Source organism: Thermobia domestica, chromosome 10 (genome assembly GCF_964235325.1).
Source record: "Thermobia domestica chromosome 10, izTheDome1.hap1.1, whole genome shotgun sequence".
Classification (NCBI taxonomy): domain Eukaryota; kingdom Metazoa; phylum Arthropoda; class Insecta; order Zygentoma; family Lepismatidae; genus Thermobia; species Thermobia domestica.
The window spans coordinates 11,411,860-11,428,001 of record NC_137463.1 but is presented as its reverse complement, the minus strand read 5'-3'; the positions used below and the strand labels follow the sequence as shown (position 1 = coordinate 11,428,001).

Below are 16,142 nucleotides of genomic sequence, written 5' to 3'. Positions count from 1 at the left end.
GTTACCTCATCATGTTTTGAGATCAATATGTATTCAACTTTTTGAATGTGTTGCATTTCTTTACAAAGCTTTAACATATACTGACGAAAGATTTGAATTAGAAGGCATTTTCGTAAAGACAAAAACTAACTTACGTTGATTAACGTTGGTTATATAGTGTGGTCAATAAGTCGCTTGATACTAGCAGACATAGTTTTCAACTGACTAGAATACCAATAGCTAATGGACGTAAACAGTAAGTTATGATGCAGTTTGAGCATAACATGGTGGTAAGAACTGATTTTATAAAGGCTTTCAATAAAAGGTTCGGATTTGAATAGGTCTGTAGTGGATCTTCTTAGACCAGACAGGGCTACATTTGTAACTAAAGAAAGAAAAAGTAACACAATGTTTTGTGGAATCCCCGACCAAATCACGTCGGAAAACATCTAGTGAATATCCTAACCTAACATAATGTTATAATAGAAACTGAAATAATTTCGTAGTTCGTAGTTGGTAACTAATTCAAATACATTTTTGTCATATAAGTTATGGCTCTACCTGTATTTGTTGCAAATGACGAAAACAAACTAATTACAATATTTTGCATGTATTTTATCGATCATTTTTGGTGAAGTTAGGTTAAGTAGTTTGTTAGGTTAGTGAACTAAATTTCTATTTCCATATTATAAAAAATTAGTGCATTAACTTCCTCTACAAAACGATTGTCTGGCGCTTATTATCCTGTAACGAAAGAAATCCAAATATTTGAATATTATCATAAGTATACGTACCTTTGGTCCACGAATAAGAATTTGCCATCCATGGCGTGCCTTGAGATAAATTCGATCGTCCTAATATTAGGGAATCGTCCGCCTTTCCTCAAGCCTTCTCCGAGAGGAAGTCCTGAGGAGAACAGAAGAGGTTGCAGGCGACCAACGGCCACCAAACACGACAGATTACACGTATCACCATCGCCATCAGTATCTTGATCTTGAATTCCGATCTTCGCTGGCGCCCATGACTTCAAATAACCCGTACACTGAATAACACAATACTTCCGATCTGAAAAAAAAAAAAAAAAAAAATCGTTTTTTAAGCATTATACCAATAAGTGTAAACACATTTCATAAAGAAGATTTTTTATTAGTATACCTGAGTGTAGAAAGATTTTGAAATTACTTTTAATTAACAAGTGATTTTCTTAGCTTTAGAGCATCACTCTTCTTGCAAAACTGAAATTCAGTAGATCATCGATTTGCCACACCTTGAATCATCGGACTTCGGATTTAATGGGCAGAATTGAACTAATGTAGCAAATGTGGTTCGAAGAAAGTTCTTTGGTTACTAAGAAATAACATTTAACGAGAAAGTAAATGAAGCTTACGACTTTTTTCTTGTCTCCTAACACGCAGCTGTAAGTTTTAAAAAAGTATTTTTTTAAAAAAAGCTAATATGGCATGTGTATTAAATCTTTTATACATTTATATTATAGAACATAATTTCAGGTCTAATATCGTATCTTAAATTTTGTTCATAACACAATCTGCAATTTAACGGGCAGTCGATTTTATAGATACCGTTACGCCTCAATTAGCCCGTTAAAAGATTGGTTTACTGTATGAGACAATATGTTTACATCTACTTTTGTGAAGAAATGTAAAGAACTAGTTCTAAGATGTAAAGAAGGAGAAAAAAGGCAGATATATGTTTTCTACTAGTCTGCTCAAGAAGACAAGTGATCAAAATGGTTTAAATCTATATAAATGAAGTTGAAGTAATCAGGGGTTTGTGATATCACACACAGATCATTGAACAAACACTTACAATTGTTTATGTGACAAAAACACATATGAGCTCATCTGATGATTTTATTATCTATTTTAGATTACACAAAATAATTGAATTTTACATATATATATATATATAAAAACTTTGCAATCTCGTCGTTACTTGCACGCTCCCTTAAGTTTTTCCACAAACACAACCGCGTAAATACAATGAAGATTACCTCTCCACATCGAAATACACAGAAACAGAAAGAGTTCAATCTAGGCTATCTCTTGAGTAGTATCCGTACCACACTCGAGGAAATGGGTCGGAAGGCCTCCGACAACCGAGTTGACAAGCGAACGAGAAAGAATATCGTGTCGGATGTCTTCCGACATCGCAGTGGAACAGAAAAGTCATTATGTCGAATGAGCTGCGATATAGGATCAGAAAGGGTTCATAAAGTTATTGTGAATGTTCATTTAAAACATAAACGTTATTGTAAATGTCCATTTAAAATCTTTAAGAAGAGCGTGTTGTAAATAAAGTAAAAATTAATCTTATGTTTTACGACTAGGTTAAAGAAAATGATTCAAAAATAACGACGATAAAGCAAAATGATAAAATATTGTAATAATAAATAACGAAGATAAAGCAACTGGAAAGAAACAGGAATGTTTCAAGACAACCATGCAAATAATCTTTGGAATAAAATATCATTGTTGAACCCTGAAGGGAAGGGTGAAAGGAAAAGAATGATAAATACAAGTGAATGATGATTGAAGAATTGGTTGAATGGAAATCGCAGAGAGGACGGGAGAACACCGCGAAAAAAACAACGTTGTCCACTACGAACTCACAGACCAGGATCGAATCACGAACCTTCTCACCCGAATTGAACGCTCTACCACTGAACTATCATGCTCATTTCTCTCCCGCAAACGGCATTTATTCATCACAAAGCCAGGTTTCAAATCAATAAACCTTTAAATTTATCAGTATTATTGTATATAGTACAAAAACTGACTCTAGGAGGAGCCCAGGATGGTTATCAACCTACCTGAACTTTGGGACTTTTTTCTCCTATGGCAACCAGTGGTAGTGTCAGCCTCTTCTTTGACGAAAGGAGCGACTTTACACTTCATGCGACAGAAAAACGATCTCCGTGCACCTGGACACAGTCTTGAAAGACCCTGAGGCACGTCTGTCTTCACAGGCAACATTGCTGAAAAGAAGCCAATAGTCATGGTGTAAATGACGTGTGGGAGAACATTTTGGTTGCTGTTAGATCAGTATACCTCACATAAAAAAGTCATCTCGACGCATCACTACTAGTGTTTTTAGAAGTGTTCTAGCCTATTTACCTTGTGAAACTATGCGAAACCAATAGAGAACAGCTAGAATGATCAGTTTCTTTTCCTGTAATTTTAAAGTCTAGGTAAGTTTTCTTTCTTTTGCTTAGAAGAATTACGACATTAGGTAAGTTTTTTCCCTTTGCTTATAAGAATTAGAATATTAGGTAAGTTTTCTTCCCTTAGCTTAGAAGAATTCGGACATTAGGTAAGTTTTCTTCCCTTAGGTTACAAGAATTACGACATTAGGTAAGTTTTTTCCATTTGCTTATAAGAATTAGAATATTAGGTAAGTTTTCTTCCCTTAGCTTAGAAGAATTCGGACATTAGGTAAGTTTTCTTCCCTTAGGTTAGAAGAATTACGACATTAGGTAAGTTTTTTTCCATTTGCTTATAAGAATTAGAATATTAGGTAAGTTTTCTTCCCTTAGCTTAGAAGAATTCGGACATTAGGTAAGTTTTCTTCCCTTAGGTTAGAAGAATTACGACATTAGGTAAGTTTTTTCCATTTGCTTATAAGAATTAGAATATTAGGTAAGTTTTCTTCCCTTAGCTTAGAAGAATTCGGACATTAGGTAAGTTTTCTTCCCTTCGCTTAGAAGAATTCGGACATTAGGTAAGTTTTCTTCCCTTAGCTTAGAAGAATTCGGACATTAGGTAAGTCTTCTTCCCTTAGCTTAGAAGAATTCGGACATTAGGTAAGTCTTCTTTCCTTAACTTAGAAGAATTCGGACATTAGGTAATTTTCCTTCCCTTAGCTTAGAAGAATTCGGACATTATGTAAGTTTTCTTCCCTTAGCTTAGAAGAATTCGGACATTAGGTAAGTTTTCTTTCCTTAGCTTAGAAGAATTCGGACATTAGGTAAGTTTTCTTTCCTTAGCTTAGAAGAATTCGGACATTAGGTAAGTCTTCTTTCCTTAGCTTAGAAGAATTCGGACATTAGGTAAGTTTTCTTCCCTTAGCTTAGAAGAATTACGACATTAGGTAAGTTTTTTCCATTTGCTTATAAGAATTAGAATATTAGGTAAGTTTTCTTCCCTTAGCTTAGAAGAATTCGGACATTAGGTAAGTTTTCTTCCCTTAGGTTAGAAGAATTACGACATTAGGTAAGTTTTTTCCATTTGCTTATAAGAATTAGAATATTAGGTAAGTTTTCTTCCCTTAGCTTAGAAGAATTCGGACATTAGGTAAGTTTTCTTCCCTTAGGTTAGAAGAATTACGACATTAGGTAAGTTTTTTCCATTTGCTTATAAGAATTAGAATATTAGGTAAGTTTTCTTCTCTTAGCTTAGAAGAATTCGGACATTAGGTAAGTTTTCTTCCCTTAGCTTAGAAGAATTCGGACATTAGGTAAGTCTTCTTTCCTTAGCTTAGAAGAATTCGGACATTAGGTAAGTTTTCTTCCCTTAGCTTAGAAGAATTTGGACATTAGGTAAGTTTTCTTCCCTTAGCTTAGAAGAATTCGGACATTAGGTAAGTTTTCTTTCCTTAGCTTAGAAGAATTCGGACATTAGGTAAGTCTTCTTTCCTTAGCTTAGAAGAATTCGGACATTAGGTAAGTTTTCTTCCCTTAGCTTAGAAGAATTAGGACATTATGTAAGTTTTCTTCCCTTAGCTTAGAAGAATTCGGACATTAGGTAAGTTTTCTTTCCTTAGCTTAGAAAAATTCGGACATTAGGTAAGTTTCTTCCCTTAGCTTAGAAGAATTCGGACATTAGGTAAGTTTTCTTCCCTTAGCTTAGAAGAATTACGACATTAGGTAAGTTTTCTTCCCTTATCTTAGAAGAATTCTGACATTAGGTAAGTTTTCTTCCCTTAGCTTAGAAGAATTACGACATTAGGTAAGTTTTTTCCCTTTGCTTATAAGAATTAGGATATTAGGTAAGTTTTCTTTCCTTAGCTTAGAATTCGGACATTAGGTAAGTTTTCTTCCCTTAGCTTAGAAGAATTCGGACATTAGGTAAGTCTTCTTCCCTTAGCTTAGAAGAATTCGGACATTAGGTAAGTTTTCTTCCCTTAACTTGCAGTGAGAAGCTTAAGAAACACTTGCATTAAGCTGTTAAATTATAGACATTTTATCATCACGGTATCTCAAATGTTAACGAAAGCATTCTACGGAATTATAATGAATTAGTAATCCTGAAACTATATAGTATCATTGGGTTTCATGGGGAAAATGTCTAATTTACGACATAATTTATACCAATCAATAAATCTCAATGAACTGTACAAAATGATATGGGTAACTGTAGAAACTCATGCGTTGGTTTCAAGATTTTTTTATTTTTTATTTTATTTTATTTTATTTTATTTTTTAAGAGTCTTCATCCCGGTGAAATTAAAATACCGCTAATTTTACAGTAATTATGTGATATTTTCAAATAGATAAAAGATAATCGAAATGTGGAACAAGAGCGCCCTAGACAATATTATTTTACATGAGAAACCGTTATCACGACTCACTTATCTGCTTTCGATTTCGAGCCATTTTGAAAATCGGCATTTATTTGCGCGTTTCTAAACAGCTGAAAACGGAAAGCCACTAGGTGACTTGTGATAACGGTACCTCACGCAAATTAATATTGTCTAGGGCGCTCTTGTTCCACATTTCAATCATATTTTATCTATTTGAAGATATCACATAATTACTGTAAAGTTAGCGGCATTTTAATTTCGCCGGGATGAAGACTCTTAATAAGCCACCATCTATTACGATGAAAGCTCTCTCGTGGTTATATGGTTAGCGTACGCGTCTTAGGCCGAGAGCTCATGTGGTTTGGATAAACCCAAATCAATAACCAACGATTAGGATGAAACTGATAGTGAAGTGAACGCTTTTCAATATAACACTAGCAAAACGACATGTTTAGTAAGATGTACGAGGGGCAGCCAAAAAAGTTCGCGGGATTTTGTTATAGCTCTTTATTACCCTTGTACACATTTACTTAATCCTACTTAATCCTCTTCAAAGTAGGCTTCTTCGGAACATACACTTACTCACTGCTCCTGCCATTGCTGGAAACACACACAAAAGTTCTCTTTTGCTATCTTCCGCAGTTCAGCCGTCACGTTGGGTTTGATCGTCTTCTATGGTGCTGCAACGGGCACCTTTGAGGCTAATTTTTCCTTAAGGGGGCAGACTACTAAATATTTTTGAAAAACTAATAATTTTTCTTTTGCCCGTTTATCGTTAGTGGAAAGAGGTAACTTACCACAATAATAGATAATGTTATTCTACATCCGAAAATACGAACCGGAAGTATTTTCAGTGTTGCCATCCATAGAAATTACAGTGTAACCAGAATTTGGATTACTCAAAAATCTAGGTAAAGGCAGCGATTAGATAAATGAATTCAACGGTAATTGATGACTTATCATGCTGTCTATGTTCCTTGTTTACTACTTTTTAAATAATATTTGTATTTATTTTATAAAACTTACATAAATTATTACAAAATAAATACAAATATTATTTAAAAAGTAGTAAACAAGGAACATAGACAGCATGATAAGTCATCAATTACCGTTGAGTTCATTTATCTAGTCGCTGCCTTTTCCTAGATTTTTGAGTAATTCAAATTCTGGTTACACTGTAATTTCTAAGGATGGCAACACTGAAAATACTTCCGGTTCGTATTTTCGGATGTAGAATAACATTATCTATTATTGTGGTAAGTTACATTTTATTACCTCTTTCTACTTACGAAAAACGGGTAAAAGAAAAAATATTAGTTTTTCAAAAATATTTAGTAGTCTGCCGCCTTAAAGCACTGTCACCGTAAACTGTTTTACATAAGGCGATCAAAGTCTCTGAAGCAGATTTTCCCCAATTTGCACATGAGCTTGATGTCTGCATGGTTGCTCGATCTGTGAAATTCCTCCAACTGATAACCACCCACTCTTCCGTTCAGCTACACTTCTTGTACATTGCCTGTTATGACCTACAGTATTTACACTTGTGACATTCATAAATAGGCAACCTAAGGACTGTGCTGCGCAAGATTCATTGTGATTGCATTACATATACCGAAACTTTTTGACTGCCCCCTACAGTCTAAAATTATGACTAACTCGAAAACTTTAATTTTTGTTATACCTATAATATTATTCAAAGACAAAACGCATATGAATCGGCAGAATCATTTTTTTTTTTTAACTTATCGTTTAAGTGTCCTTAATAATAGAACGGTAACTTACTTTTGGCGTCTATTAGCCTTTCCCTTGGACTTAGATCTGATGAGGAGAGCTGTTCTTTCACTTTGGCCACATCCTTAGGATGCAATATATCAAACCAGCTCTGACCAAGTAAGTCACCCTAAATAGAATAATATCATTAGAACAACATCATAAAAATGTGTATTAAAAATATATATATATTATATTGCAAAAGATATGGTTTTGTATGCAATATCCCGCCTTGTTCCCATTTTCTGTGGAAGCTCTATACAAACTCTGCAAGAATCATGCATTACTTGTATTAGGTTGTCTGAAAAGGGGTCTGAGGAAGGTACTTTTACGTTGCCGAAAGGCACAAGTTTTACATGCTTTTGTTGCATCCTATTTTTTATGAAGTTATTTCCGTCATTAGTTGTTGTTCCCTGTCCCTAAAAATCTGTTGATCCTCCTACTTTCTGAAGGGATGATCACGAAATGAGACGGAACTTTTTCTAACAGAGACTTATTTTTGAGTCGAGACATGACTTTCACAACTTTTCGAGACGAGTTAGTGCAACCCTAGTCTATGTAAAGGACTATTTTCCACAGCCTTTCCGAGTAGAACGTTTAGCATCTGTGCGTATTTCCGCGCATCCTAAGGGTCTCGTTATTATTGTTCGTTTCATATTTGAGCATTGTATCTATTGTGAAGTTCCACATTGTGAGTATTTTTCCATTTACACTTGTTCATCTATATTTGAACCACATACTTTTCTTAAACTTAGAGCCGTGGTAGCGTAGCCAATTTGGTGGCCCGCAATCAATCCCGATGGGGGCAGTTTTTTTTTTTTTTTTTTTTTTTTTTTTTTTTTAATCGTTGTACCCTTTTTCCAATGCGAATCTGAGGTTCACCTAAGCTCTTTAAAATTGATACCTGCGGTAGTAAAGGGTCCGACTACATCATCTCCATGACTGTCGAAGCCAATAAAGTGTGAAACCTTTATATCTATACACAGTCTTTGGGCTTTCATGGTCCCGCTCAGAAAGGAGGACCTTTACTTTATTTTTATTAACCCTTTCTCTATCAATTTATTGTTTGGAAAGACGCAAAATGCCCGCCATTTCTTTTTCTAAAGTGGGAGGCGTGTGACATATATGTTCCACCGGTATTTATGCGTGAAATCTATATCCCCCAGTGGTAACGAAAAGGTGAATATCCTATATATACACTTATATATATAGGCGTAAACGTACTTGTAATGTGATTATGACCACGGTAAGTTGACAAGTTGGTGACTTCACCCAATGATAATCCTTCATCATTATGTTAAAATCGAAAGTCTTATGTGAGATGCCTGATGAATTGATATTGGGGATCCTCCCACAGATTATACATTAAAGGAGGAAGTTTTACAAAATTACTACTCTGGTTATACTAGAAACTATGGTAAGACACATATATCTTGATGGTAGCGAAAGATTTACAGTTTTTTTTTTTTAAATCCTAAACCTCTTTTTATCTTTGCGAATTAGAGATCTACTTTTATATCCATACAATGCAACAAGCAGAATTTTGCTCTTGTATATTTTTAATTTTTATTTTTTAAACATTAAACGTGACAAGATGTCTGTGCGGACTATACTGTGATCAAAATTAGAAACGAACTAACAGTTCAAAACCACGTGGAAATTCGTGTTAAGAAGGAAAACTATGCCACAAGGTTATTAATGTCACCCAGAGAGGGACCAATTATAAACGTCATGATAGTAGTTGCAAGTGGAAGGATTTTGTAGAAAAGGACAAAAACATTCCAATGTTGCTGCCTTGTAACACATGTTCTTAAGAGCTCGTAAACCGAAGTGGAGAGAATACAGCGGACGCTTCAAAAGAATACTGACGATATGGCAGCAGGACAACACGTGCTCTTCCAAGTGTCAATTCGTTTCTTGTTTTGATCAGGGTATAGTAATACATTATGAGTTATGAGTAATGCGTTATGTCTGAGTAATTTATAATTAATAGAGTTTAGAGACATATTGTATTGTATTGTATTGTATTTTCGTCCATTTTTCATACATTTAGCACTGTATTACAATGCATCTGAAGCGGACACATCAAACACAAAAATAAAAGAAACAATAATAATGTAAATTACACACAATAGGTTATTAATTGTGCTTTACATTTTGCATGACATCATTATTAAAAACAAGAAAATTAGGAAAATCAAAACTGGATGAAAAGATTGCGAAATTGACCAATAATTAGTTTTTGGATCAGGGGACACAAAACTTTTGAAGAGCCTCTAAATCGAAAAAAGTGAAATGAAATCATTGAGTTTTACGTCCCACGATTATGTCGGTTAGGCTAAAGGAGACGGTATGATGAGTAATGAATGAAATGGTGGAATGAAGAAAGTGCGAGGAAACGGGAGAACCCCGAGAAAACCCACGCACACGAAATTTAGACATTGATGATTTTTACACTAATATTCATGGATAATATTTTACCATAAACTAATAACTAACATTTTGTTTATGGTAAAATGAAAAGAATTGAGTTTTGGAGAATGATTATAACATGTGTCAGTTATGTTTATGGAAATGCTTCATGTACCGTATTATGACTAACAAATATGAAGTGAGTACATATTTTATTTTTATGCTGTAGAATTATATATGCTTGCATAAGTTTTGTACATGACACACTTTAGTATTTGTAACTGTAACTTTAATGTTTACGCTGGTTGTGTATTTTTCGCCATTTATCTACATTTTATTTCCTCGTTGATTCCATTTTGATCTTTTACCATCATGACTAAACGTTTCGAATTATTAAATTATTTAGAAGTACTACAGGAAAGTGGTAACGATATGTATAATAAAAGCAATTTTCAATCGCTGTCTATATCTGCGGTGTACTGACCTGTGAGTAGTTCAGTATTTGAGACACTGATTCTGAGACGTAGAGGATTCTTCCTCGATCACAGCCCACAACAAAGAGGAAACCTTCAGCAGCCTGAAACAGAAAATTCTACAGTTAATACTTGTTCTTTCAATACCCAGAGGCAAGGTAGCTACCATTAAAGCCTGTGACAAACATCTTGGCATTTCAGCTAAACGAATAAAACGCAAGCTCTGGCGCGACGTTGCCAAGTGGTAAAGGGATGCGGGTATGCCTAAGCAGACAAAATACAGCGCGATCAGGTGGCAGTGGATAGACGTGGATATGTACAAAATAAACGTGGCAATACCACTGGCCTCTCATTTGTTAGCAGCATTTAAAGGGAACTTCGAGCGCCGCCTTGAAATGCCAAGATGTTTGTCACGCCGTTTAGTTACTTCTACACTATTATAGCTGACTTACTGATTTATGCGTAGAGATGACATATTGGAGTATTTATCATTTTTACACACTGATATTTAACCACTTGTAGAAATAAATAAATAAATAAATTAAAGATAAAATATTACAACATTTTCGAATATCTCAAATAAATTATATTATTATTATCATCATTATTTCACCAGTTGATTCAACATGAAGATATTTTCTTCCTTCGAACATCCTTGGCAAAATGTATCGTTCGTTCACACACTGCTATTCAAAGAAGTGTTGTCTGTTTCGTTATGCACAAACCGTTCTTTTCTGCATCGCTAATCATGGCTCAATTTTTTTCAAATAAACTTTTTATTCCCGGTCAAATATAGTACTGTTACATGCAATATATTTCGCTCCGGGAAGATACACTATCAAACTGCAGAAGTTCCAGTCAATTTGTCGAAAACTACCTCCTTTCATAGTTTTAAGCTACTGCAAAATTAAAAATAGAGTCTCTATCTCATATGCTAGATGCATTATTATACAGGAACTAGCGAAGTTCTAAGTATCCATGAGCTAGCTCGAACATATCCTACGGATTTTTCGAAGATTAGTTGAGAAACCGCTGGAAATCCACCCTTTGCATATATATATATATATATATATATATATATATATATATATATATATATATATATATATATATATATATATATATATATATATATATATATATATCGAAAAATAATATATATTGATTAGAACTGTATTTATTTAATGACTTCTAGATAAAACATGCAAGACTAATTTACACTACAATCATCAACAATCAATGTCATCAACAACACTGGGACTCTAATGTACTATCTCGGTATTTGTTTAGTGAACCTGAGAATATCAATCAGGATGGGCGGGCACCGGCTTCGAACTCGGGACTTCCCCATTATTAACTAAGAAGGCTAACCTTCCCGCTAGTTTATTAAAGTTCTTTCATTTAATGTAAGAACCCGCCTCCAAAATGTGATGGTGCTTCTTTGCCGTAGGCAATATACAATCAACCATCGTAGGTGTTTCCTCACCTGAAGTATGAGATGTTTCAATTCTTCATCGGAGAGAAAGGAAGGTTTGTAATGTCCCTCGGTGTAGGAATGAACAGCCCCTCGGATTGTCTTCAGATGCTGAACGGCCATTCGAAGAACTGTCAACTTATCCAATTTCCTAGACATCGCATGGCACATTGGAACCATCGCCGACAGCTCTGTTATGTACGTGTTCATCTTATCCCTCCGACGTTTCTCAATTTCGCTGTGGTTTTGTCTGAAAATATAAATCACATTACAATTTAGTCAAGTTTATGATACGTTGCTTAATTACATCTTAAAATGCCAACTAAAGTAGAGCAGGAAACAAGTACAGGTTAAGAAAAATACAATTGAACTCGGTTACCCGACAGCAAAAGGACCTAAAAGTAGTATCGTTGCAACCAAGAAATGTGATATCAGTATCAGGTATCGACGGTCGGGAATGATCATTAACTATTTGACCAGCCGATCAAGCCTATATTACAGATACGAGTTCGATGCATTTCCAAACATTTTAAGAATACTTTAAAACGCCCTTTACGCGCCTTATGAGGAATTAGTTGGTCCTTCTGAATAGACTGATGTTGCTCGCATAGGATGGATATAGAATTTGACTAAAAGATACTCCGCATGCTTTCTATGCGCGTGGTCACGGTTTTGCCCACTGGTGGCGGTGTTTGCCTTGGGTAAAAGCGAAAGCCATCATTCGGATCCAATTTCCAAAAAGAGATTACGTCTCACAGAGCCCTGGTGCTAAAAAGAGACATTCAAATTCCGAATAATAAATCAACCAACACAAAATATCCATTATTATAATGCGCGTGTTAGTTGACTAATTTGAATGTTTACGTCATTTTCCAGCAGACGAGACAATGTAAGATTGAAACTAGGGCGTTAAGATTCCAAATAAGCAATTAACACATTTCAAAATATGGATATGTTAAAATATCCGGATAAAACAGACACTTTCAAATATCTACGATCAATACTAACAGACTAAAACTATATTCATGAAGAAATTAAAGGGCGACTGAAAGGAGTGAATTCGTGTTGTTATTCAGTCTCTTTTATCTTTGAGAATTCTATCGAACAATTTGAAGCTTAAAATACATAAAACGATACCTATGCCTGTTGTGCTGTATGACTGTTCAATATGGTCGCTTACTTTCAGGGAAAAACGCAGACCGAAAGTATTTGAAAATAAAATCCTGAGGAAATAATTCGAACCCAAGATAACGGAAACTTCATTACGAGGATCTGAATAACTTATACCGTTTGCCTAAGGGTCATTAAGTCTCAGGTAGGCAGGTCATATAGCTAGAATGGAGGAACGTTTTCAAAATTTTAACTGTAAACCCAATCGGAAAAAGACCATTACAAAGACCTGGGTGCAAAAGCGGAGGACAACATTAAGAAGGATCTCACAGAAATAGGATTACAAAGTACAAACTAGGTCCAGTTAGTTAAGGACAGAAGTCAATAGAGAGCTTTGTCAATGGAATATTGAACCTTCAGGTTCCACAGACCGTAGAGTTAGTTTAGCTAGTTAGTTATATTTGTAACCAAGACCACATGTTTCTTACTTGTAAACAAAACCACATATTCTCTTACTACAACTACTACAAGCAAGCATTAGCGTAGTGCTAACGCTCTCGCCTTCGGTGCGAGCGGTCCTGGGTTCAATTCCCGGTGGAGGCACTCGGTCGAAAAAGTGTAAAACGCTTTTTCAGGCCAGCCACCCTGAACAAGGTTTTCCTGGGTTTTCCTCATTCACACCAGGCAAATGCTGGGGTGGTACCTAACTTATAGGTCCCAGGCCGCTTCCTTCCTTCCCCCATCCTTTTTTCTTTCCCTTTTCCCGGATTGTGTGCTCGGCGAGGGACGTCATCCCTCAAAACGTGAAGGTCTAAATGGCCTTAGATGCCGAAAGCCGACAAATCTAAATCCTAACCTAACCTACAAGCAAGCATATGACGGGAATCATCATCATCATCGTCATGTGACAGAAGCGGGTATAGAGTATTAGTGCCACCGCTGTCCAGAAGAGGGTATATAACATCCTGTTAAGACCTTCATCGGCATTCCTTCTCTTAGCTTGCCTGGAGCTATGAGGTCTCCTTCCCACTTAGCTTGCCTGGACTCTGGGGGACCTTAAGTTCTCTTTGCTTACCTGGATCACTGAGACATTCTAATGGCAACAATCTAGCTTGCCTGGAGCACTGTGGGACCTCAACCTCTATTTACTTACCTGGAGCACTGAGAATCCCTAACCATAACCACTTAACTTGCATGGAACTTTGTGGTATCCTTTCATTCGCTACCTGTGCCTTGGGACACCAATTTTACCCAGACATAATACATATACAACATTGTATTGGTTCCCGGGCCACAATTAGAATAATTTTATGTGTTATATTTGTATATACATTACTTTTATAATAAAAGGCTGTGGATGAAAATCAAAATCCCGAGTGGTCTACCTACTACCTTATTAAAGTACGGTAATTTTACAATATGTTTATACTGATTAATTGGACCTATCACTTATTAACCCCTTGCCTGCTAGTGACATCCATGTGAATATAATGAAAACGTATCCCTTATTATGGGTCGTATTAATCCTGGAGATGATGAAATTTGGATGGATGCAAGGCAAGACTTAGTTCTACTATTTCTTCTTAGATGGCAGCACCTTACTAACGAAAATGACAAAAACAATTAATGTCTCAGTAGATGGCAGGCCTAAGGCAGCATTCAATTACAACATAGGCCTACATGTCTTTGTATTGACAATAAACGATGAGCAACTTCCAGATCTATTTCAAGATGGGAAAAGGAAAATTTTCGTCTTTGATGTCTAGTCAGTGCTGCCAACCTGAAGCAGCATAAAATCCCTTCAGAACATCAATATTTCTCTCTTTTCAGTCCAAATGTTCCACAATGCAAATAATTGTTTTTATCAGTAATTCAATGCTCTTCTCACGCGTGTACAATAACTATGTCCTATATAACGGTCTAGACAGACTTTTAACAATAAATGAAACCGGTGTTACAGCACGGACATAGGAAAACGACACCTAAAACGCAAGGTGTTAAAGTAGATCAGAACTACCCCTAGAACATTCTACTGAAATGAGATTTAATAATCATTGGTGATGGGGATAAATACAATTACGTAACGTTATGTTGACAAATTGTATCTGAAATATACTTTTATACTACTCTGTTCATAAGTTCTGAATTACATTCTGTGCAAGAAGATTACTTGATGAAAATACAGTCTGAGGAATCTACATTCATCATGAGTAATCTAAGTAAACTCCTAGAAAACTTCAGTTGAAACAGTAAGTTTAAGTAAGACTCAAATTACTGTTTCACATTTACAGACACAAAGGTATAAGCCATGACATAGCAAATAAGAATAAACTGAGAATCTATATTATACAAAGTAAATTTATGAACGTACATTTAGTTGCCTATTTCTATTTCTATTAGGTGACTCTGTCGGCTTCAATTAATTAGTAGTACCTTCTTTGTATAGGACACGATACTGAGAATGAAACGTAGCCATTAACCCAACTTTTGAACACTGCAGAGGTTTCTTTGTACCTCTAATTCAATTAAAAAGACATTGATGCATTGTGGAACTTTTCCTAATCAGATGAGGTAGGTAGGTGCACCAGAAGATGTATCTAGTTCCCCTTCTATTGGATCATGGAAGTAGGACTTATATTCTAATGTTAGTATGTGCGTCCGATATTCCACACATATCTCTTGAACATAAGCGAATTTTTAAATTCTGTTTTTCGCAATATACAACTAGAGCTATTATCTGAGATGACTTTGTTAATGGAGTCAATCAGTTAATATCTTCAAGGATAACATTGAATATCCTTATCCCGTTTAAAATCCATGACATTTCCTAGCTTCTATGCAACCTGCTTAGTAGAAAAGGAATCTTGGGTGCCTATAATACAAGGATAAATAGCTTTTCTTATTGCAATTATCTCGGCCGAGTTCTTTAATGGAGTCAATCCACTAATATCTTCACGGATAACGGTGAATATCCTTATCCCGTTTAAAATCCATAACATTTCCTAGCTTCTATGCAACCTGCTTAGTAGAAAAGGAATCTTGGTTGTCTATAATACAAGGATAAGTAGCTTCTCTTATTGCAATTATCTCGGTCGACTTCGTTAATAGAGTCAATCCGTTAATATCTTCACGGGTAACGCTAAATTTCCTTATTCCATTTAAAATCTATAACATTTCCTAGCTTCTATGCAACCTGCACAGTAGCAAAGAAATCTTGGTTGCCTATAATACAAGGATAAAAAGATTTTCTTATTGCAATTATCTTCACCGAGTTCGTTAATACAGTCAATTCGTTAATATCTTCATGAGTAACGATGACTTTAACGGTAGCTATCCATATCCCAATTTCTATGGAAAATATAGCATAAGTTTCACATCTCACGGTT

General features: G+C 35.3%; 1 protein-coding gene across 8 annotated transcripts in view; it reads right to left on the bottom strand.

The window, feature by feature from the left end:
* cyc (basic helix-loop-helix ARNT-like protein cyc) overlaps positions 1–16,142 on the bottom strand; it is a 323,518-nt gene that overhangs the window by 22,816 nt on the left and 284,560 nt on the right. For all 8 annotated transcript variants that reach the window (XM_081727689.1, XM_081727685.1, XM_081727687.1 and 5 more), the window contains 5 exons: positions 11,659–11,896; positions 10,184–10,276; positions 7,300–7,417; positions 2,810–2,974; positions 774–1,044 (listed from right to left, as the gene is read on the bottom strand). In XM_081727689.1, coding sequence (XP_081583815.1) covers positions 774–1,044; positions 2,810–2,974; positions 7,300–7,417; positions 10,184–10,276; positions 11,659–11,896 — 885 coding nt within the window. The remainder of the gene's footprint in view (positions 1–773; positions 1,045–2,809; positions 2,975–7,299; positions 7,418–10,183; positions 10,277–11,658; positions 11,897–16,142) is intronic.